The 23,978-nt window shown below is 31.6% G+C and overlaps 1 protein-coding gene across 6 annotated transcripts in view; it reads right to left on the bottom strand.

The window, feature by feature from the left end:
* LOC129948407 (alpha-actinin, sarcomeric) overlaps positions 1 to 23,674 on the bottom strand; it is a 36,720-nt gene extending 13,046 nt beyond the window's left edge. The window contains exons 1-2 of one of the 6 annotated variants that reach the window (XM_056059410.1): positions 23,220 to 23,674; positions 22,263 to 22,629 (exon numbers count right to left, since the gene is read on the bottom strand). In XM_056059410.1, coding sequence (XP_055915385.1) covers positions 22,263 to 22,376 — 114 coding nt within the window. In that variant the 5' untranslated portion in view covers positions 22,377 to 22,629; positions 23,220 to 23,674. Of the gene's footprint in view, positions 1 to 22,262; positions 22,630 to 23,164 lie in introns of all 6 variants that reach the window. The other 5 variants (XM_056059406.1, XM_056059407.1, XM_056059405.1 and 2 more) reach the window with 5 other exon arrangements.
* Between the last annotated feature and the right edge of the window lie 304 nt (positions 23,675 to 23,978).

Here is a 23,978-nt window from a genome sequence, read left to right as displayed (position 1 = left end):
TAATAAAATGGACAATTTTCAAGAAGAAATTTTAAGAAAACATCTGGAAATTGAGATTCTTTAAAAAAAAGTTAATTAAACATTTGCAGCTTTGACATAAAACAAAAACTTCAAGAAGGGTTTTTTTCGTAGACTACTTCATTAACATGTGGTGTTGAAGAGGGCTTGAAGCTTTCTATACCTGAATCGAGTTGAAATGAGCTCGATTCCGGGGATCAAAATCAAGTCTAAATTTCTGAAGAAACACCTGTGTGGAGGAGTTGGTTTTACAGATAATGCACTATGGTCTTTTTTTGCATATTTGTGTACAAAAAATATAGTTTTGTTTTAATCAAATTTAAAAAAAAAATCACATTCTTATATGTTGCTGAACTATTAAGTTCATTATTGTTTAACACGAATCAAACTATCTCACTTTCACTTCATAAGAAACATCGAAACACCATTTTCATTCGAAAGTTGTGTCAAACTTAATCGTTTTTAAATCTTCTTGTGCGGTAGAAACACCAAAAAGATTAATTCAATCTAAACTCAGATAAACCTTTGGTCGAAACATAGCAAAACTTAATTATCTTTTCTATTGTTCTAAGCCCATTTTCTTTTACAAAACTAAATAATATCTACAGTAATAGATTGATTTTTTCCCCAATGGAAAACACATTATTCCAAATGCATAACTACTGCCATCGAGATACGCATGCAATATCAATCGTACCAACAGTTTAGAACGAAATTGCATAAAATCTATTCGAGACTCGTATAATTGTCAAAACTCCATCCGTAGTAATATTCTACTTAAACTTTTATCGGTAGTATTCATACTACGGATATTGTTTTTGTTATTCGTGTAAAATCCTACTATACTATTGATAGATTTTCCAACAAAACAAGGGTAATTTTAAACGGCCATATTCTGCTCAAAATTCTCGTGAAAATATATATTCTGCTACTGCTATTCGCCAGACGTAAACGATTTTTCAAATATTATTCATGATAAAAATAAAATTTTGATTACCTATTCAGTTTTTATTTTTTAAATTTGCTTAAACTTTATACATAAGATTCCAAGAGTAATAATATGGTTCCTATAACCCCAAATAACGCATTGGTTATACACATCTGTAATCAGACCAATTTTAATGTAACTAAATAAAGTCCAACGTTCCTACTTCCTAAGTATTCGACAGAAAATTCCATATTTCTATACCTTCCAGATCTTGGGAGGAAGGGGCATTCCTAGAAGACGAGTCAGTCCCCACAATAAGCTGTCTCTCAACTAATTTTGTATATCGATTGCAGCATTAACAGTTATACCTATCATTTTACTTTTTCTGTGCAACTTTTTACTAACCTTTTTCTTATCATCATCATCTAATTATTTGATTCCATTGATTAGGTTAGTTTTTAGTTTCAGTTAAGTTAAAGATTTCTTATAGGAATTTGAAAACACCCTTTTACTAAACTGTCACTCTTAACTTATTCAGTAAACTAAACTTTTCTATCAACGAATTAAAAGACTTGTTTTTCATAAAAAAAGGTTTAAAAAAACTACAAAAAATAGAAATTTGTTCAACGTCTCTAATATCTAGATAAAACACAGTCTACAAAATCAGGGCCTAGTTCTTGAGGTTATAAGCGTTGGTCACATTTCAGATTCTAGTTTTTTTTAACCAATTTTTCCTTTTTAGTGCCCACTGTTATGGCGGCAAAAAAAATCCATGCAAAATGAAATCAGCTGGTACGCATTCCCAGGCCGAAGACGAAGATGCCGTGTTTATCTTTGGATATTTCTGTATCGTCGTCGTCGTTGTGCACATCTCTTAAGTCGTCACATCATCATGGCTATGGCACGCGGCAAGCAGACAAAAAGTCGAAGACAATGCACCCAGTTATAAATGAACCTGTTTTTTTTTTCTTCTTCTCATTTACCGTAATACCTACTGAAAATATAAATATAAACGAGGTCTACCAAAAGGCAAAAGGTGGGGGTAAAAAGTGATATTGACAAACGTATCACAGAACAACTACATACTTGGTACTCCCAGTTTCCAGCTTCCACTTCCAAAGTTGATAGAGTTGAATAAGTAAGAAATACAAGCAGAAAAAGTAGAAAACCTACTCTAACTGCACCGCACAACGAACCGAACACCGAACCAAACCTAACCGAAAGAGCTGGAATAACCACTTTTTGTCTTTAAGTGTGTTCACTTACAGTAATGGTCCACATAGTCCTCTTTAAGTTCCTTGACATTTGAAAGACGAAAAAAAAAATAGATGAATGGTTTGGTTAGGAATCATTGGTAATGGGATCCCTCCTCTAGGTTCGATAAAATGATTAATAGCTTCTGTTTATGTAGGCGTTCCACACGTAAGTTCTTGTTCATACTTTCCTAAGAACTCCAATAATTGATAGATAGATACAAAAACAATTGCAAAGAACCAGGAGCTGGGTATATCTGAAGTATTGTCACGTGTTAAAACTGGTAATTATTCACTGCCTCATTGAACACGATTCATGGGAGCTAAATGAAGCATAAGATGTTTTTATACAACCGCCACATCTCTTTAATTCGTTTAATGTAATTCTTTTCTTGTTTTTATTTTCAATTCGAGACAGTGGATAGTTGGTTTTTGCAGGTATTTCTTCACGCGATTAAAACCTTTATCACTTGAATTGTTATCTTCATCATCATTAGGGTTTTCATTTTTATCGAGTCTAGCCAATCAATCAAAAATGAAAACTCAAATACTTGGTCTGACATATTATCGTCGCTTCAGAAGCAAAGTGTCAAATCTCAAAATCAATAAAACGATCTGAAATATTTGTATTCTTAAAAAAAAAACTAATTTTAGAATAAAGTTTATGTGATTAATGGCTGAAACACATACACGCTTCAGCTTCGGCTTCGTCTGCGTTACGTTAGGCCTGCTTCGAGGTTGCTTTGAATGACATTTCTATTATTTCATCCCTCCAAAGAGCAAATATTTTGTTTGTTGACATTTTTTACAGCTGATGAGCTGTCAGACAAAGCAAATGTTCAGATAATTGAACTAGAGCTTCCGTTTGGAGTCACATTACGTTATTTTCCTTACGATTGTCAAACGAAGCGTGAGGTCGAAGCTCCATTGTGATAGCATGCATTGAATTCCTATGGCTGAACTTGTAAACGTCAGGCGAAGCCGAAGCTGAAGCGTGTTTGTGTTTCAGCCATTAGATTCCCAAAAATTTTACAAATTTGTTTGTTTTCTTTCAAAGTTGAATGACTAATAATTTCGAGAAATGACATTAGACGAAAAGTGTCAACTTTTCAACACTTATTTTTCAACATATTATTTTTTTGAAGATAAAAACCACGAATAAAAAGTGTGGAAAATAAAAGAGATATATTACCTCTTCGTTTCAGTGCAGTCTGACATTTTAAGATAAAGTCTTTTTCTGCAACAGCTTTGTCGGAGGAGAAATTTCAACTGAGTTTGTTTGTTGCATTTAGCCAATCAGAACGCTTTGACTGCGTAGCCGCTAGCTAAGTGAATGCACCTAATGTCATTTTACTAGTTCAGGGATGGTGTTTAAAATGCAAAACGACACTTATGCCCCCTAGCCTTCAATTTAATAAGTATTTTAATGACAGTTTAACAAGAAAATAGTTTTTTGAGATTTTTTTTATACTTAAAGATTGCTGGATTCTGATAAAAATACTGGGTTAGAATGGGCTAAGGTGATTGTTAATTGTTGACAGTCAAAATAATCGATTTTGATCTGTGTAAGGTGATAGTCAAATCGATAGCTAAAAAGCTGTCACTAGAAAAATTTGATAGTTATTTTCCTACAAATATGTCGTTTCTGAATAGCTACCAGACGCTTACAAAAAACGAATGGAATCTACCTAACTTTTTAAAGGGCTTTTCCCTTTTATAGAACAACAACTAAAATTCAAAAAATGTTCATCCATTTTATAATGTACTAAGTATAAATGACAGTAGCCATCTTGGCTACAGTAATTAAATCTTTCATTTTTGTCTTCGAAATTTCCCGTGTTAAAATAATTTTTGGCACTAAATACTCACGCTTCAAGTTATTTTCTTTGTAGCTTAATAATGTAAACGTTGAACTTTTAAAATTAAGTTCAATTAATTGGCAATGCATTTGAATGTCAAGTAAAAGTTGATTCATTTAGTTAACAATAGGCTTCGCGGTGTGATGTATGATTCATCATCATCATCAACATTGATTGGTGCCAGGTGAGATTCATTCAATAAGAATGGTAATATTACGTCAGTTTTTTTTAAATTTTATTTTGATAAATTTGTATTAAATCGATGTATACACATATGTATGCATGTAGGTTAAGAGTAAACAACGAATTAAGTGATCAATAATATAATTCAAATTATTTTTTGTCAATCATCAGATAAAAATCAAGATATTTGCGCGAATATCAATTGTGTGAATATTATTTTATTGATCTTATTTCAAATCCTACTTCTATCACATTCAGAAGAACAAAAACAAATTAAAAAAGCAATGAGTGTCAAGTAAGGTTGGCACTATTTTAAGCATTTTTAAAACTGCAAATCTTTTTGGGAGGACAGGGGCCCTACTCTGTATTGTATTTCGAAAGCAAATATTTTCGAAACCCAATATTTTGTAATCTCTATTTCTAATGCGGATAAGAAATCTAGTACTTAAGGAATGACAAATCCACATTCGGCTTTTTTCTACCTGTCAATGCGTTTTCGAATGTCATTAGCGTTCGAAAACGAAAATCTTGTTTCTACACCAAGAGAGGTAACGAATTGTAATTCGAAGATCGTTTTTAAAGCACACAAAAAGAAAATTGTGTTAAGTTGTGTGAAATATGTAGATAAAATATAAGTAAGGAAATAATAATTTTATTCAAAATGTAAGCAAATAAATTCCATTACAGGGAATCCAAATTCCAAATTAGCGAAAAATGAGCATATCAAACAAAAGCAATTTGAAATTTGAAAAACGAAATGACTATAAAAAAATCGACTTGACAATTGCAAATCAGTGAAGTGTAAAAAAGTCATTATTCTCATTTTTTATTCGTCTTCTTTGTAATTTGTTTTGATATTTTTTGTATTCTTGGTTTGAAAAATCTCATAAGAAATACTTCGAGACTTTGCAACCTATTCTAAAATAGAAAAAGTACTAGATGAATGTTTTATTCGATTCGAACATTATACAGAGTGCGAATTCATAAATGAATCGAATATCAGATTCGAATCGGATTGGCTTTCGAAACGCATTACAGAGTAGGGCCCATTAAATTCTTAGAAGACGAATCAGTGCACTTTTACATAGATGGATCAAAAACAAATCAAGGGATTGGTGGAGGTGTGTATACTTTGATTGACTGAAATTAAGTCTCTCATTCCGGCTTCCCATTCATTGTAGAGTGTTCCAGGCGGAACTCTTGGTAATGAAAGAAGTCTTGTCCTGGCTTAAAGAAAACGTGATATTAACGTCTTTCTCATATAGTCAGGTCACTATAAAATCTCTAGACTCTGTCCCTACAACCTCTATAACAGTCCATAACTGTCGATCATCTCTTATTAAGATGGCATAACAGTTTAATATTCACATTTGCTGGGTGCCGGGCTATAGAGATATGGCAGATGAACTCGACAGAAATGGTGCAGTACAACCCATTCTAGCACGTTTGGCTAATGCTGGCATACCAATCGTTACATGTAAACTATTGCTTATGCAAGAGGCTATGAAGAAGGCAAACATCTGGCTTACTTTGGGTTTAAAGTTATCAAGATGCTTACTATCTCTATGCAGATCGCATATAAGTAACGCTAGAATTTTTCTTTAACTATCCAAACGATATCAATCATGTTAACATAATCAGTATCTCACGTTTCGCGAGGGACACAAAGTGGTTTAATTGAGCTTAGGAGAAAGCCTCAACATTCATTCGGTATCACAATGGGCCTTCTACTCCTACATGGAGAAGGACAGCTACTTTAACCTAATCTTACCTAAGCACTTTTACACAGAAAAGTAAGTGATGAATTTTATGTGAAGAAAAGGACATTCGACAAATGTGTTTTTTTCTTATTTTGTTTGATGAGACCATAAAACAGGGAACAATTTATTTTGAAAAATCCTCAGTCTTAAACTATTGGACATTTTGATGAACTATGGATTTTATTTATGTACGTTTCTTTCTTTTATCACTAAGTTTTTGTTGGCATAGCATAGACAGAGCGATGCGTTGTCTTGTACCTGATTTAATATTGTTCTTGAGAGAGTGATGCAAAACATCAAAATCAACACCAATGACACCATCTTTTAAAAATCCACACAATGTCTTGGATATGCAGATGACATTGACTCTACGGGAAGAACCAAACGAGCAGTAACGGGTGCCTTTTCCGTTATCGAGTCTGAAGCGAACAAAATGGGACTTGTGATTTACGAGGACAAAACGATGTATTTACTTTCGATATTCATCGTAGCCATCAATGCAAAAATAATCATCAAATAAATGTTGTCAAATTTTTGTAATAAAAGAATAGAAAATTATCTCAAATTTTTTTTTCGAAACAAGAATTTAAACTTCGAACCAGTAATAATGAAAGACGAATCGGGCCCCACGTTGGGCGCCACCTGTAACGGAACCGAGGTGTTGTCGGCAAAAGGACTCTCGACAGTAAGTTTCATATTCCCTGATATGGTAGGGGTGCTATTATCCTTAAAACACACTCACATAGCACATGGTCGGATAAGCGGTTAGAGTGCCTTTAAACCTTGCTTCCCTTACCACCATTACAACCCCTTACTTACAGGTGCAGCAGGCTGATTCTGGCAACATGTAAGAAGGATGTTCAGGTCACAAAGGCGTGGCATGCTAGCATAAGCACTTCCTAGCTTGTCGGAATGGGGGGGGGGTTCTTGCCTTCGTTAGGCTGAACGTTTGCTGTATCTAACTTTGAGGGGGTACATTAATGTATCTGTCTGGGTATTGCAGTTAACTCTACAAATAACATCAGCGCTGAAATCAAACGTAGAATTACTCTTGCTAATCGCTGTTTCTTTGGTATAAGTAAGCAATTGAGTAATAAGGCCCTAACGAACTATACGAGCTATAAAGGGACTTTCCACTGGTTAAAAACTACGTGTTCAACGATAAAGATGGCTAGTAAATGTAAAGCGAATACAAATCGAAGCTTCAGACTGTATAATATTAAACGCTAAGCCTGATGGAACCAGAAGCAGAGCTCATCTCCCATGGAGTGACTGAAGAAGCAAGCTAGAGATCGAGTAAGCTGACGGGATCTATTACTTGAGGCCCAGGAGCACGTTGCACTGAAGTGCCAACTAAAGTGAAGTAAAGTAAAGTAAGCACCTGAAAACTTTTCAATATCATTTTTGTATGAACTTATTAAAAGACTTTTGAAAAAATCGACTTTAAATATATAACAGAACCTTTAACAGGACAAATTTCATAAATGAGGTTTTCCAATTCTCATTCTCATTATCAATAAAATCAGCGCATAAGGTATAATCAAGTAAACTGTACTGTATAAGAAAGCAGAAAAACTAGCATTCACAAAAACAAGTAAAACATAGCCGTATTCCATTCAAACTTCACTTTAAGAAAATCCTAAGAACACATTTAGTTGGACAGTTTTGTTTCTTGTTTAATTTGTCTTAGCTGACTTTGTTAGTTGCTTTATAAATATCTATATATATGTACACAGGTGTATTTCCACAATAATCTTTAACATTAAGTTGCTTAGTAAGTGATTTTCTTTATAAATACATACAACTACTATACTGTTTTGTGTCTCTATTTATTTCAAATTAAAACGGGAAAATTATAATAAAAATAAAAACCTGATCAAGCAAAGACCACAGTAAGTGGATAAATAAATAAAAAATGTAAAAAGCCGGTAATACGACCTCGACAATCGACATATCAACACGAGATTATAAAGTTGTCTCAAGTTCTTCTCAACTGCACTTTTCTATATACCAATCACGTTTCTAAAAAAGGATTTGATTTGGTCTTTTCTTCTTTTTTTTTCTTTAATTGAGTATAAGTTTCATTCAAATAGGAGCATGAAAGTTTCCTATATGAAATCATTAAAAGAAAAGGGGTTAAACGAAATTGGGGCTTAGTTTAAATGGAGTATCAAGGTAACAGTCAATAGTTAATATTTTGTGCTTTCGGATTACAGATCACCGATGAAATCTAAAGTTTTGAGGAATTTTATTTTTTTAAGTCGTTCGAATCACAGTTAACAGAAAAGTATAATATTCTCCTAAATGTCCACCAACATTTTCAAGAATTCTCTGGAGGATGCTATTTAGCGTCAGCTGTTAAATAGATTTTTTGGAGAGGTTTGTTAAAACTTAACTGCACAATTAAAAAATATTGGTAACTTTTGTAAAAAAACCTTAAAAACCTTTTTAGATGCGACAAATTTGTAGAAATTTTTTTAGGACTGCCAAACATCAAAATTAGTTAACTTTTGCCTATTTAAGCAATATTCGGTTATATTATTTTTGTACATTCAAAAATATTTCTAGTAAATTCAATTTTTCTGATCCCTATTTTTTGAAGAATTTGCAGAACAACAATTTTTCTATACTTGTTTCAATGAATTCTAAAGTTTCCTTTCCGTTTGCAGCCATAGACCCCTAAAAGATGACATTACATCCACCATTTTATAATGAGCTTTCTACAAACAATTCGCCTTCCGTCAGACTTAAATAAGTTTATTGAAATATAATGACAAAAGAAAGTAAAAAGAATTTGCAAAATTTGGGGGTAGGTTTATGTATGTATGGATGAGTTTAACAAATTAAGTAAGGTCTCCAAATAATTCAAGTAAAATCAATATGGGCCTTCATTTGTCATTTCTCTTAAAATATAGTTATAACTTGCGAAGTTGGATATTGTCCCCTATTTTTTAATCTAATTTCATTTCCGAAGGAATTTTGTAATACATTTTTAAAGCAAAAATTGTGTGGCACGTGAAGAAATTAGGTTAAAACTTACCAAATAGGTAAAAAATGTTCACCAAGTACTCATCTCTATTATTTTATATTTAACTAAATAATGAAAAGAACTGATTTTTAAGTTAAAGAAGAGACAAGAAAGTAAGGCAGATATTTTTTATTGTTCAGAGCGAGCGACATAAAACGATAAAGTGTCAAAATATGTCTCCTTAAGATTAAATCAAGTTCATAGCATTTAAACAATTAAATTGGCACACTTTTTAAGTAAATTCATAATAATATTATAAATGCCAAAGTGATTCCGTCTGTCTGTTACTCAATCACGCCTAAACTACTGAACCTATTTGCAAGAAATTTGGTATGGAGATATTTTGATACCCGAGAAAGGACATAGGTACTTTTTACCCCGGGGAAAATGACGCTTTCTTATGGGAAAATTCAGTTGCGCCGATCGCTTTTACGCTTAACTACTGAACAGATTTAAATGAAATTTGGTAAGAAAATTGTTTGAGACTTAAGAAAGGACAAGAGGTACTTTTGATCTCGGGAAAACAACGCATTCCCATGGAAAAAAATACATTTGCGGGGAATCTGATCGCTTTCACTTCTAAATTAACAAAGATTTGAATAATATATGGATAAAATTGGTACTACGGGAAAACAACATTGAATAAGTTGTTGAATATGTTTAACTTATCATAAACATGAAAGCAGCATTTGCAATAACAATAAATAAAGCTCAGGGGCAAACGCTGAAAATTGCAGTTGTAAATTTGGACAAAAAAAACTATTTTTCCCATGGACAATTATATGTAGCGTGCTCACGAGTCTCAAAATCACAAAATCTTTACGTTTTGGTCAAGGAAGGAAAAGCAAAAAACATCGTATATAAAAATGTATTGCAGTAACCTATCTTCTTTTCTGCATTAGCTGTATGGACGAGGAAGAAGAGGAAACAATTTCTCACCTTCTCTGCACTTGACATGCTCTTTCACTAAGACGCAAACTTCATTTGGGAGACTACTCTTTTGATAATACCAGTTAACTAGCTAAAAAGGATATCAAATATCTTCTTCGCTTTATAAAAAGCTCTAAATGGTTCGACTAGTAAGAAGCAATTCTCTAGATTCATGTCGTATCATGATGGGCCTTTTCTTTTGGCGTAAGTGTGTGGATTCTGAATCTGCAGCCACTTTAACTTAACCTAACCTATCTTATTCTTAAAATGCATTAACCTAACCTAACTTATGACAATCACACTAAGTAAGGTCTCATTTCATCTCAGCACAATTCAAACATACGTACACAAAAGTACAGCTCAGGTTTTTTCATACTTCTATCCAAAAAAAACTATCTAATGCAAACGAAGTCGCGGGTAAAAGCTAGTATCTAATAAAACAAGAATAGAGAAAACACTTATGAGTACTCGAAACGTAGTCATGTTTCTTGGTATCCCAAAAATCATCGGTTACCCGATAATTGCTTCTATTGAATCAGTATGGTATATATGAATCAGTATGGTATATATGAATCATTAACTTGCATATAACAAAGGGAAATAACAAATTGATGGCGACAAAATAATGTTATAAGATTTTGAATTTGTATTTTCTTTTATCTATTTCACTTTTCAATGTGTAATTCCTTCACAAATAGACAAAACATCCAGAGAAAGTATACAATTTATTTTTTATTATTGCTTTACATATTTCTTAATTGATTGATTTTAAAATTTTATTTTTATTTACACAGTTGCATTCTCGTTGATTCTCATTATCATCTTATATTAACTATTTCGTTAGTGAGTCTCCCTTTAGAATCCTCCAATGAGGAATTAAGATCAACCCCTCCAAAACAAATACAAAACTAACGTGTTTCAGAACAGCCTCAAAGAATGGTCTAGCAACAAAATTTAATCTGTTATCCTTGACTCTTCCTGACAATACTGTAGTAAGACCTAAACAAAGCGTGCAATATATTGGAATCCATTTCTCTGAGAGATTCAAATTCAACCAACACGCTAAATACAACCTTCGAAACGCAAACGTTGTTTTTTCTCTCTTACGCCCCTCTCACGCAAAAGAGGCGGTCTTCAAACCCGGACGAAGCTCTTGGTTTACAAACAACTTATTCGTTCTATTCTAACCTACTTTGTCCCTATATGGTATACAATAAGTCCCACCTACATGAAGAGAAGATTGAAGTTTTTGAACGTAAGGTTTTTCGAGCTTGTTAATTAATTACAGGCAACTCAACACCAGACAATCGATACATAGATGTGCTGTACATAACGGAAGCCCCACTTGGTATATCGACAAACGAAAGCTTCGACACCTTTTACGTAACCGCCAGCCCGCGGAACAACAGAGGCTGAAGCTATCAGAGAAGCCCATAACCCTTCCCCGGATCCGTTCCTTAATCCTTCCCAACATGAAGCATGATACTGCTCACGCCATCTGCTACTTATCATCATTGAAAATTTATTAAACTTATAATGTTAGTCTCGAATATAATATTTAAAAATATACTTTAAAATCTAACTAAATACCTAAGCAGAGCCCCTTCTGTGCTCGCAAATTTGTATTAATGTTTCTCCAAATTGTACATTGCAATACAATACAAAATAACCAAACTATCTTTATAATAAACAGCACTAAGGTGGTGTGTCTCCCTTTTCCGACTCTCACGCTGGAACAATTTTCACAAAATAGTCATCAAAAGAAAAACAATTTTCTTTAGACTAAGCAATTTGTATGTTCTTTAATAATAATGTTTAACTAGTTGAATTACTTATGTTTTAATTTTAATAACAATATGAGATATTTGGAAAATAGTATATTAAAACAATAGTTTAGTTTGTGTATAACGAGTATAATGATGAATATTTTAGGCAAATATATATTCTTATGAGAATCAACAAGAAAGAATAAAAGCAATTTCATTTATTAGCCAAGTTGTTAAGTTAATTATTTCGATTATTTCTTAAATATGTCCATTTCGTTCGGAAGGTTGGGAAAAATTAATTATTGATTAAATTTAAAGTGCTTCTATTGGAAAAATTGGCCCTGTCGTCTAAACGAGGGACATCATTTTGGTTTGAGTATTGCATGTAAATGTAGATTTTAAGGCGTGTCACTTCTTTCTGAAAGGTGGTAATGGAGATTTAACCTTCACTTACAACATATTAAAAATGATTGGTTTAAGTTACATAATCAAATCATGTTTAAAAGTTTTCTTTAATTATAAACGTAACACAATAAAAGTAAATAAAACGGCTATGTAACGGGTCCCCGAGTATCAAGAGCGCTAACTACTACTATATAAATGTATATTAAAGTAAAATAAATGTTAGATCTGATTTTTCATGTAAATCAAATTCAAACTGAATTACTTTTCTTAAGAATTACATTTTTAGATGTTAGAAGTTTTGAGATATTCTAGAATACGATATCTGGAATTAATAAATTCTATTAAATTTTGTCTTATTTTTGTAAATAATTTCAATAGATAAGATCTAATTCTTAAAGATTTGCTAAAAAGAAGTTAAAATCGAACATTTTTAGGGTGGAATAATGAAATGAATTTAAAAAAGAATTAGAGACAAGGTTTTAAGATCTACAGACTTGTACAATACATAGCTGAGAAAATAAGAAAAGCAAACAAATTGGAGTGGGTTTTTCTTCCCAGGTCCCCTTAAAAAATAATAAAAAAAAAATATATATAATTGAGCTCTATCTGGCCTGCCACCTTCATTTTCGTTATTCGATGTAATAAATAAGTATTAACACCAAAGAGGACATTCTACTTTTAAAAATATGCATATCATTATTTTTTGAACTTTAGCCTTCAAATCATTTTTTATACATGTAATTGTTTTATTATGTTCTAAATACCAAGCTGTATAACAAAATCTATTTATTTATAGACCATTTTCTATACCAAATAGCCACCAACATCAGTTTTTTTTTTTAATTCACACACTACATCTTTAGGATGTTCCTGAACGATTCAAAAACAAAAGTGATACCACAGAGTGTCGGCGAAATCAAAATAAAATAGAAATTCATCGACAGCGAAATTTAAAAAAAAAACATACACTTTTGTGCGCATGCGCAAACCATTCGTTATTTCTTTCAAAATAACACCTAACACCTATCTCGTGAGTTCATACATTGTTTTCAATATGCGATCGTATTGGTTGATGGTGATTTCGTCTAGTCTCTCTCAGGAGCTAAAAATGACTATCCATTTTTGGGGCGAATGTAATTTGACGCTTTTTAAGTTGTTGTTGTTTTTTTTAATTTTATTTTTTTTTGGTTTTTCGTTCGAAAACACTTTTTGTTTTGATTTTAAGATTTAATTTTTATTTTTGAAAAGCCATCATCATCAGCAGCAGGTTAACCGAAGACTAATTAGAAGGTCGATCTTTATACGCAAAATAGTATTATAAAAAATTCAAATACCATACATGTTTTTCGACATTGAAGAACTATGACACAAATAATTCTATTCTAAATTTAGGTCATCGAATTTTTGGTAGAAGACTATTTCTTTGCAAATATCATAAAAATATATGAAGAAAAAAGAAACAAACTGATTAGGGTGGGGTTGATGAAATAATTCCTACGCTTCGGAAAAACCAAAAAAAAAAATATTTAAACTGTCAGAAAGTCCACAAAGTATACAAAAAGCGTGCGATATTTAAATTTAGATTATTTTTCAAATAGATTCTCTTTATTTTGAAAACAGGTATTCATTCGTCTCTTTCTCCAAGAATGTTCTTCTAGACTTGCGCGATTTGTAATATCGACGAGAAATTAAAAACTATAAAGGAGAATTTTGTTGGGTGGTTGTTAAAAGCTATAAGCTATGATCTGATCATATACCGAAACACTGCTGAAGGCGTGCCAAAATGATGGCAATGGAACGAAAGTAGGTGACTGAATCCCCCTGAGTTTATAAATAAAAAAAATAAAACATTAGGTTTTTGTTTTATGTTCTCTATATACTTGAGCTTAATTGCACGAAAATTCCATGTTCTGTCACATCAAATTCAAAAATAAAACATATTCTCAATTTGAGAAAATAAAAAATATCAATTTTAGATCATTTATTTTTCACAGGTTTGTGGAAAAAATATTTTTGTCAACAAGATTAAGGCCAACATTCGATTCAGCTCATGGAAAGTGTTGAAAATTGCATTATTATTGTATAATAACGACTTTGACATTCTCGCGTTGGCGTCTGTATATGCATCTGAGGTAGAAAGTAGTATGTTTGTATTTACATGTTTAATTTTAAGTATTCTTTCCTGTCAGTTGTCTTCGTGTGGACTGGACATGGTACTCATTTTTCAAAACAATTTCGATTCGATTGCTTCCAAAGTCTTCGTTTGGGTTTTCGTAATAAAATTATGCTTTCAAAGTTCTTTTATGTTTGCATAAGAGAATATCACACAAGAAAAAAAAAAACATTTATAGAACTGTCTTTATTTTCAGGGACGAATATATTTTGACATTTTATGTTGACCATGTATTTTTGTATATGTCATTGATTTGCCTTGTTCTTTATTAATCGGGATTGAAGGCGCCAGTCTGGCAGCTTTCAGTGAAACTCATCATTGAACATTTTAATTACATATGTTATGTTATAATATTATTTTAATGTTGAAAAAAATCATAAAATATTTTTTGTTAATTTAACGAAAAACTATATAAATTCACATTTCGTAGTCATAAGCTTTTATTTTCTATCAAAAATAACTGATGTAACATTTTGAATGTCTCAAAATGGAGTATAACAAATGTAGAAGGTCTATAAAAAGTTTCAATGACAGTTAAAGTTGGCAAATATAACAAGTTCAATTGAGAGTAAAATAAAAAAATAGGTGGGACAATATTCAGTTGAGAACTAGAGCCCAGTCACATGTAACTGTAAACCATTCCTGTGGGCAAATAATGTTGTCAGGGTTTGAGGGTTTTATTTCCCTTAGAACATTAATCTAAAATTACAATGAAAGCTTAAAGGAAGGAAATCAAGAATTTACTTTTTTATCAGAACAATTCTACATAATTTTCACACACTTACATACATTCTGTCAGGTAAATCCAATATATTTGATATCCCAAAATTCGTCTTCTTATTTTTTCTCTTGAATACTGCTTCCTTTTTTCAAATATTGCCAATAATATTGCATCCATCTTTAAAAAGGCAAATATTTTACTTCATAAACAAAATAAAAATGGATGATCTTTCAGTTCTGACAGTTCGAAGCAATTTCAAAATCGATCGAATTGAAGAACATGCAATTTCATTTCACGTGAAATTGAAAAGTGATTTCAATTCATGGTACATGAATTTAGATCGAAATTCGGAACATGGGCGCCTATTTTATAATTGCAATTTTATCCATTTCTTTACAATAGATATATCATAGGAGTACAATAGATCTTAAAGCCGCAGTGCAAAGACAAATATACATTAAAAGTGACATGATTTCTGCAAACAAAAATAGCATATTTTTGCATGAAATTATCGGCGTGTAGTCAGTACGTTCATCATCAGAATCATCAAGCTAAGGCAACTATACCGGAAGTCTCCGACATATAAATTGGCATCCATTTTTACCTTTTTTTATTGTACCATTTTCATCCATAATTTGGGCACGCATAGAACCTTAAAAACTTTAATTGTATAACCTAGATAACCTAATAGAATTTATAAAAATCCTAAAATTAAGAAACTAATGTGAGTATAGTAAATTGAATTATAAATATAGCTACAATTATATTTATAAAATTTATTTCAAAGGATTTTATAACTCCTTTACACAGACAATTGTGTTTCACTGAAGAGTTAATAAAAGTAGTTTCTGTTGCCACCAAATCGTGCCAACATTTTTTGTTTTGACTCAAATTTGTCCATAATTTTAGGCATAAATCATTTAAAAAAATGTATCTAATCAAGAAGCATCTTATGGTCAATGATTGGTTTCTAAAAGTCATATGTTGGGCAGTTTTCGACGACCGACATAAGAGCTTCGGCTGATATTTTTACACTTGATAGTAAAGAAGAATTTGTTTGACCAACTTCGCAGTCAATTTTCAAAAAAAAGTTATATCAATTGGAATAATTTAAAATTTACTTTATACATAATTATGTTTTTTAGATACATACTTCGAACCTGCTCATAATTTACTCAGAAGTAAAACGAAACGTCTTGACGACACGGATGCCAAAACTTCAAGTTCGTTTGAAAAATTGATGAAACAAACGACGTTGACCAACAACGTGGAGATTGGATATTTACTGATAATAATATAGTTTTTTTTCTCAACAATCCTTTTGTGTTATTTTTTAACAAGATTATTTTATAGAAGTCAATTTACTAAATAATTCGGCATAATTAAAGCGGAGCGGTGGCGTTAGGGTTATTTCAACACCGCGTTTAGGGTTTATTTCGAACTCTAATTTTTATATGAACAGAATCTTTTTATTTAAATTAGAATCAGGACTGAAGTTGTATTTTTTGTCAACGCCATCAACGCGCTCCATGTTACTTAATAAAATCATATCTATGTATGACACGCGTCAAAATGCCTTCTATATGCCGAAGCCGTAAGGCCTTCTAATCTAATAACCTAGTGCGAAGGCACCTGAAAGTTAAGTCATTATAAATAAAAATAACTATGCTTTCCAAGACTCCTTCTATTTGCGATGCAGTTAAGTCATCCTGTTTAGTTATGAAGCTTCAAGTTTTATGTACAATATATCAAAAACATTATTTATTTACTATCTATGCAATAAATAAAAGCGTTGCCCATGTTCGCTCAATTACGGTATTTAAGAACGAGCTTTTCAACATATCGGACAATACGAGTATATATAAGCAAAGCCACAAACTTAAGTATCTAACTCTTCCTCAGAAAGAACAACTGATAACTATTTCTGATTCATTGACCGCAAAGAATTTATTTTGCCAAAATAAAAACAATATAAAAATTAAAAGAAATCTTGTGGTAGAGCACGAAATCAACATAAATTGTTTCGCTTGAGTGCAAATAGCAGAAATTACGATGATTGAACTTAATCTTATTTGTTGCTAATTTTATGGAGGTCATATCCAATATAGAAAATTTATTTAAGTGGCATTTAAATTAAAATCAAATAAGTTTCTAAATATCCATTATTAACAAATGGGCAAATGGTTTGTTTAAAGTAAAACTAACATTTAACATGGTAGGTATTTGAGTAACTAGTGTGGTGTTCACGAGTTAGAGTTTTGTTAAATTTGGTAGGTTGGCAAATCATTTTTAATTTATAAATAAATAAGGGCTTATTTAATTAGGACACTACATATGAGCAATTCAAGGCTGGGCATAAGTGTTTCTTTCAAAACAACTATTCGCAAAAAGACTAAGTATAAACTTAAAATAAAATAGAAAAAAATTGTATTTCTATTATTTGTTAAAACCTAAATTAATATATCTTTGATTTAAATATGTAATTTCGAAACTATTTTCACTTTTTTGTGGATTTATCCAACTCTCGAAGGATTAATACAACCCTCTATTTGCAAAAACTTGACTTTGTGGTGGTGGTTTCTGACTTGTTCAATTGTGTTGAAAATATATTAGAAATAATTGAATATGCAATTTCAAAAAAGGCACATGTCGGATATTTTGTCAAATACGTTTCTTATACCAATGTTACGTAAATGCTTGTCTACACCCATTAATATCGAAAACAGCACATCTCTGGTATTAATTCTACTATAACCATCATGGAATGTAGCTAAAAAAAAATAAAATGTATGCACTAGTTTGAAAAATAACCAGTTTTTTCAATTCCTGAACATTTAAAATTATTAGAGATGTGCCCTTTTCGACATTGCATATTCAATTATTCAAGAATGGAGGCAACTTTTTAAAACTTTGTTGAGTTATCAGAGCCTTCTGCTATTTTGAATCTATTTAGATTCAAGCAATTAACATAAATAATCAAAAAATATTAAGATTTTTTGTTTAAATTCCTTCCTGTATTTATTTTTGAAATTTTTAATTACACCAATTTGTTAAAATATTAGTATTTTGATATCAATTCACGTGCTTTTTTGTATAGTGTATGTAAAGCTGTTGTTTAATTAATATTTACATGTGTACATAGGTGTGTTGCAGAATACAAACATTTGTACGTAAACAAAACATTATTGTCAAGTATGATCTTAGCGAGAACAATTTAAAAAAAGACACTTTTATTTAAAAATTAAAACGCATACAACTTTCTTGAAATTTCGATTCAAGGGTAAGTCTTTTTTTCAAATTGACTCTGATTAAATTAGTGGATCTAAGGATAAAATTGAATTTTCAATGAAATACCAGCTACATGGATAGACCCACCCACAGTATCGAAAGTTTCAGAAAATTTAAAACATAAAAAAGAATTGAAGAGAAAAATCAACGTATGAGAATGAGTTGAAAATACGCAAGCTGTCATCTCGTTTTCTTTAATATTCCAGCACCAGGCATGTAGAAAAATTTGATCTTAGCAAATTGAAAATCCAGAATAGTATTCCCCATCGACAAGTCTCAGTTTTCGATGTCAAATTTCGAAATGTTGCCAACAATATCTGAGAACTTATATTTTTTTCTGTGTTTGAGGCAGCGAGTTTATTTTACTGTCAAACTTGTAAAAATCCAATTTTAATCTCATCCATGTCTATAAAGAATTGAATTCAAATTCAATTCAGATTTAAATTGATTACATTACAAAAGCAATATTTATAAATTAAAAAAATGTTCCATTGGCACTGATAACTTATGCAAACATAGATGAACACATCTTATGTCTAATATTGTCTATACTTCCTTTAGTTATTTTTTAGTAATAAACTTTAAGCATATCCCGATTAAAGTTGCTGATAGTTTTATGGCAATTTTAACCCAATTATTTTTCAATATCTTATGAAATATAGGTGTACGCAAGGAAATGCATAAAATATTTTTCTGATTGTTTAAATATTATATAATCAAAGAAAGTAAACGAACAAAAAAAATCAATAAAAGATTAGCTAACGCAAATGAAAGAAATTTCAATTAAACATACATTTACAGCTCCAAAGCGCGTGTTTGTTTTTTTCAGGGAAGGAGGAAATGGGAATATGTATACTTTACTGTAGATTTGAGCGTCACGTCACCGGAAATGAAATGCTCGGCTTCTGGTGTTGGGTAAAATTTGACCCATTCCATAAATCGTGTAACTTTTTTTGTCGTTTAGGTACTTAACAAACATGTGTCAGGTGAACAGATTTTGAATATTAAAGTATACAAATAAGTTTGTTCTCAAAATTGTCACAATTCGCTAATCCGTTGTAAAAGTACGTCAACGCGAAAAATTTAAAGTTTTACAAATTTTAGTTTAATTTTTGATTGCTGAAACTCTTTTAGGATGGTTTTTATTTGAACAATTTTGAAAACAAATATCTCATAACCTCCAGGGAGACCTGGGCAATTGTACCTACTGTAAATTTCTTCCTTTCCTTCCATAGTTCAAACATATATTTTGTTTATATTATCAGTACACAATAATTTTTTGGTTTTGAACATTTCAATGGCTGGGAAAGACTGAGTGTGGTAAGGCGTTCCACATTCGCGTATTACGGCGAAACAACGAATCTCTGTACTTGACAGTACTTTCAAAGTTGGGCTCGAGGGTATACTAACGAACATGCCTATAACGGTTAGAAAAGGTGAGACAAGAAACTTTACGACGATTTTCAAGCAAGGTAAATGATCCTATAATGGTATTATCACCAATCAATCTAAATGCTCTACGTTCAATACTGTCCAAGATGCTTAAGTAAGTTGCAGGAGCACCAGCCCAGAGATGGGAGTTATACTCAAGCTTTGGACGTACATATGCAGGTCTGGTAAATCAGAGGATATCTCGCTTTAACGAGACAAGATAGCATTGGATTTTTGAAGCATTTAATTCTACACGGGTTTTTATTCCCCATTGTACAATGCTGTTTAGGTCGGATTTTTTTTTGTTGCAGTTCCACATCCAAAGAAGAGGGATGTGAATCTAAAAACGAATATGAAAAGCTAAGAGTACTATCGTCAGCGAAACAATATATTGGATTAGAAGTTGGAGACAGGAGATCATTAATAAAAATAAGAAAGAGTGTTGGAGATAGAAGAGATCCTTGGGCACACCAGCATGTATTTTGTATTTTTCACACTTGAACCCATCCGATACTCCAAGTATCGAACGATCCGAAATGTTATTACTAATAAAATTAAAGAGAGATTTTTGAAAACCGAAAGCAGGCATTTTCGATAAGATAGCCTGATGCCAAGCCCTATCGAATGCTTTTTAAATATCAAGTACAATAACTTTACTTTCTCCAAAATGATGTAAAGATTTGCTCCACTATTCGGTGAGATGAACCATGAGATCACCAATGGACATATTGCTGCGAAAACCGTACTCTTGGTCATTTAGAAGCTTTCGATTTTCAAAATATTTCTTGAGCGTTTCCATGACCTTGCAAAATAGGAACTTATCGGTCGGTTATTAGAGAGAGAGGAGATTCGACTTTTTTGGAAATAAAGCTAAATTCAAATATTAACTCTAAAAATTGCAATACGCCCAAGTGTTTTTAAATTTTTTTTTACAGCTTTTAGGCTAAAAACAAAAATAAATGTTTTGTTTTTTTTTTTAAAGAATTAATTGTACATTCTATCCACTGTGTTCAATATAGATTTTTTGTCAGTTAATTTAATTCCAGTGATATGGACATTATTTTTATTTCATTAAATGTAAAACTAGATGTAGTAACTCTAAAATAATGTGTCACGTGTTAATATTATTCCAAAATACTTATTCCAATATGAACATATTTGCATATCCCATTATTCGCACCTTCTTGTGCTTGTGGACAAAAGCCAAGAGGCGGATTTTGTGGACTTTTTGTACGCTACTAAGAGATAACTGCTACTTCGATCTCAATTATAAATTTAATTGATTGTTTGGACCTTCTGATTGCCTCTTTATATTTTATAGTATATGAGTTTGATTTTTTGTTTTTTTTTTACTATTTCCCATATTTCTAATAAGGTGAAGGTATTTGGGTTTTCAAATAATAAAATCCTAAAGCAATTGCAAGAAATCTATCACCGTCATAACCAAATAGAAGACTTCGCTTCTTCCCAGGCTCTTACGACAGTCCTTTTGACGCTAAATGAGTATCTCGTGAAGTGAAAGATTTTGAACTGTCGTATTTTATTATAAATAACAATACTGGTTTTACAATACTAATCTCCCGCGCTCTTATGGATAACTACTGAATTGATAAAACCAAAAGTTTCAAGTCTTTTCAATTTTTGCCAAAATTAAAGCTGTGACGTTCCGGCTTCGTCAACAGTTTAAAAAAAATGTGATCAATTACCGAAGCAAAATTTGTAACTGTCTTTTATATTGCCTAACGCAGGTAAATTGGCATTAATTTAAAAAATGAACATCAGTACTGTCGAAAGAACCAAAGGTCATACTCAATTTCCTACACAATCCTGAATTACAACAATTCTATTTAACTAACAAATCCTACAATAGGTACACACGTAGTAAACAAAATATCTCTTCGTCAACTGCCTCATTTAATCATCTTTTAGGTCTTTCGCAAAAAGCATTTAGACACTACTGTATACACTCATAGTATAATATAGCGATTAACGATATTAATATTCCCTCTGCCAAAAGTTTATTTTTAAAATAAAATTTAAGATGAAAAAAATAAAATATTTGACTGAAATTTGTTGGCTTAAATTATTATTACTTAATACTTGTTTTTGTTGCATTTAAAAAAGAAAATGATGATTTTCTTATTTTTTGAAAAGAAAAACTTGACGAAATTAATACTCATTTGATGTTTATCTTTAGAAACGGGAGAGAGAGAAAATAAAAATCTCAAGTAGAACAAAAATGTGTGTGAAAAGAAAAATGTATTTTTATTATAAATTTAGCACACACTAGAAAAAAAAGAGGTAGATCTAAAAAATCATATACTATATATCTACATACTCGTACGTACATATGTATATACAAGAGCAAACTAAATTCAGAAAAACAAGATGAGATGTCCTATAAATACATTCGTCCATTTTTAAAACATCACAGTTTATTTTAAGAAAATAAAAAACCATAGATTTTGATTTTTAAGAAAATGTTGAAAAAAAAAATTCAAATCAAATTGACGACTCACCTTTTTCTGTTGCTTCTCCCACGCAGGATCTAAAAGTCCTTCACGTTCCCATTCTTCCTCCTGCTCCATGTATCCATCTCCATATTCCATGGAGAGCCCATTCTCCATCATCATTTTGAGATTCGGTTATTTAATACTATTAATCCGTAACAGGAAATAAAAGAATATTACGAAATGTTCGATATTTGTGTTTTGTTGTGGAGGGGGGCGATTATAAAAAAATTAATAATTCGAGTTTATTCCTTTTTTGTCATGAAGCTTTAATTTATGAAACGTTTTATTATTATTCTTTTTCTTTTTTGTTTAATAAACTGGGTGGTGGTTAACAGTTCGTTCGTATTATCCTTAAAAATAGAGATTAAAATATCTGTAAGAGAAGAGATCGCGAAATGTAAGTCATAAGTCTTTTTTCTCAAGAAATACAAAAAAGAAGCTCTTTCGCAAATTTGTAGTTATCTTTCGAAGCTAACGTATATCCGCATATTGTATTGGATGAGTCCTCAATATTTTTTGTGAAACGAAAGAAAATTCGAAAAGCAAACGTATCCTTTACGCTTTGTATATACACATTTTTATTTTTAAATGGACACTATTTTATTTTCAATTCAATTTTAGTATAAACTGATTTAATATTTTGTTTCAATAATATAATGACACTGATTTTTGCATTTATACATTGCATTGCATTTATATGAACATTAATTTTAAATCACAAAAGCACCTTAAAGGATAAGAACAATCTCTTTGCTTCGCAGATACGAAAGATCCTTCGATTCACAAGAAATATTTCATAATAAGATATATTTTTTGTATGTTGTGTAACACATTTTTTAAATGAATTTATCTTGAGAAGACAATTTTCAAAAAAAATAAAAATAAATAAAAAAAAAGTTTTAAAATACGTAGGTATAGCGAAAGAAAAGGGGAACACAAAATATATAATATATTTTTATGTACGTGTCTCGTTTGCCTAGAGAAGACCCGCTCGCGTTGGTAGCCAACTCAAAACTAATGTTGTGCCAGCTTATGTCGTTTCCAACAAGCTCACTTCCACTTGGTCTCGATCTCGATCTTGATGTTGCTTGTTTCTTTTGCTGATGTCGGCCTCGGTGCTCGAGAGCTCGGTGCTAGCTGCTAGGTGCTGCTATCCTCTAAGAAAATATACTGCGGTGTGAAGTAAATGTTGAATGATGACGTTTTAAGAGTTCGAATACCATGAACAGTCCAGAGCTAAACAGCTTGTGCGTTGCTTTGTCTGTCGATTGTTAAAACTAAGACGACAACGACGACGATCTCGAGAAACCGATCGAGATGCTTTAAGTCGATGGCTATGACGACGATGACTACGACGACGACGACGAACGGCAGCGACGCGACGAGACGATAATAAACCGGGGGCGATGTGGTGGCTGCTAAACTGTTGTTGGTGGCGATTGGAAGGAAACCTAGAGAAGAGAGAGAGAGAAAATTTTATTCAAAATTCATTACATTTCTTGTATTTTTTCTTTATTATTATTGTTAAGCTTGCAAAGTGAAGTTAGAAGTTACAATGCAGTTAAGACCAAGACCAAGCAAGGGAAATGGCACGATGGAGGAGATAGAGATAGGTAAGTTGTTATTGTTAGCTAAAAGGAATGGTAACATAAACATGAATTAGATTTACCTCACATAGCTTATTTAGCTTCTGCAAATAAGCTTGTTTGTAGAGTAAGTTTA

This window comes from Eupeodes corollae, chromosome 2, assembly GCF_945859685.1.
Source record: "Eupeodes corollae chromosome 2, idEupCoro1.1, whole genome shotgun sequence".
Taxonomy (NCBI): domain Eukaryota; kingdom Metazoa; phylum Arthropoda; class Insecta; order Diptera; family Syrphidae; genus Eupeodes; species Eupeodes corollae.
Note: the sequence above shows the minus strand (reverse complement) of the source record. Positions and strands in the feature narration are given on the sequence as shown.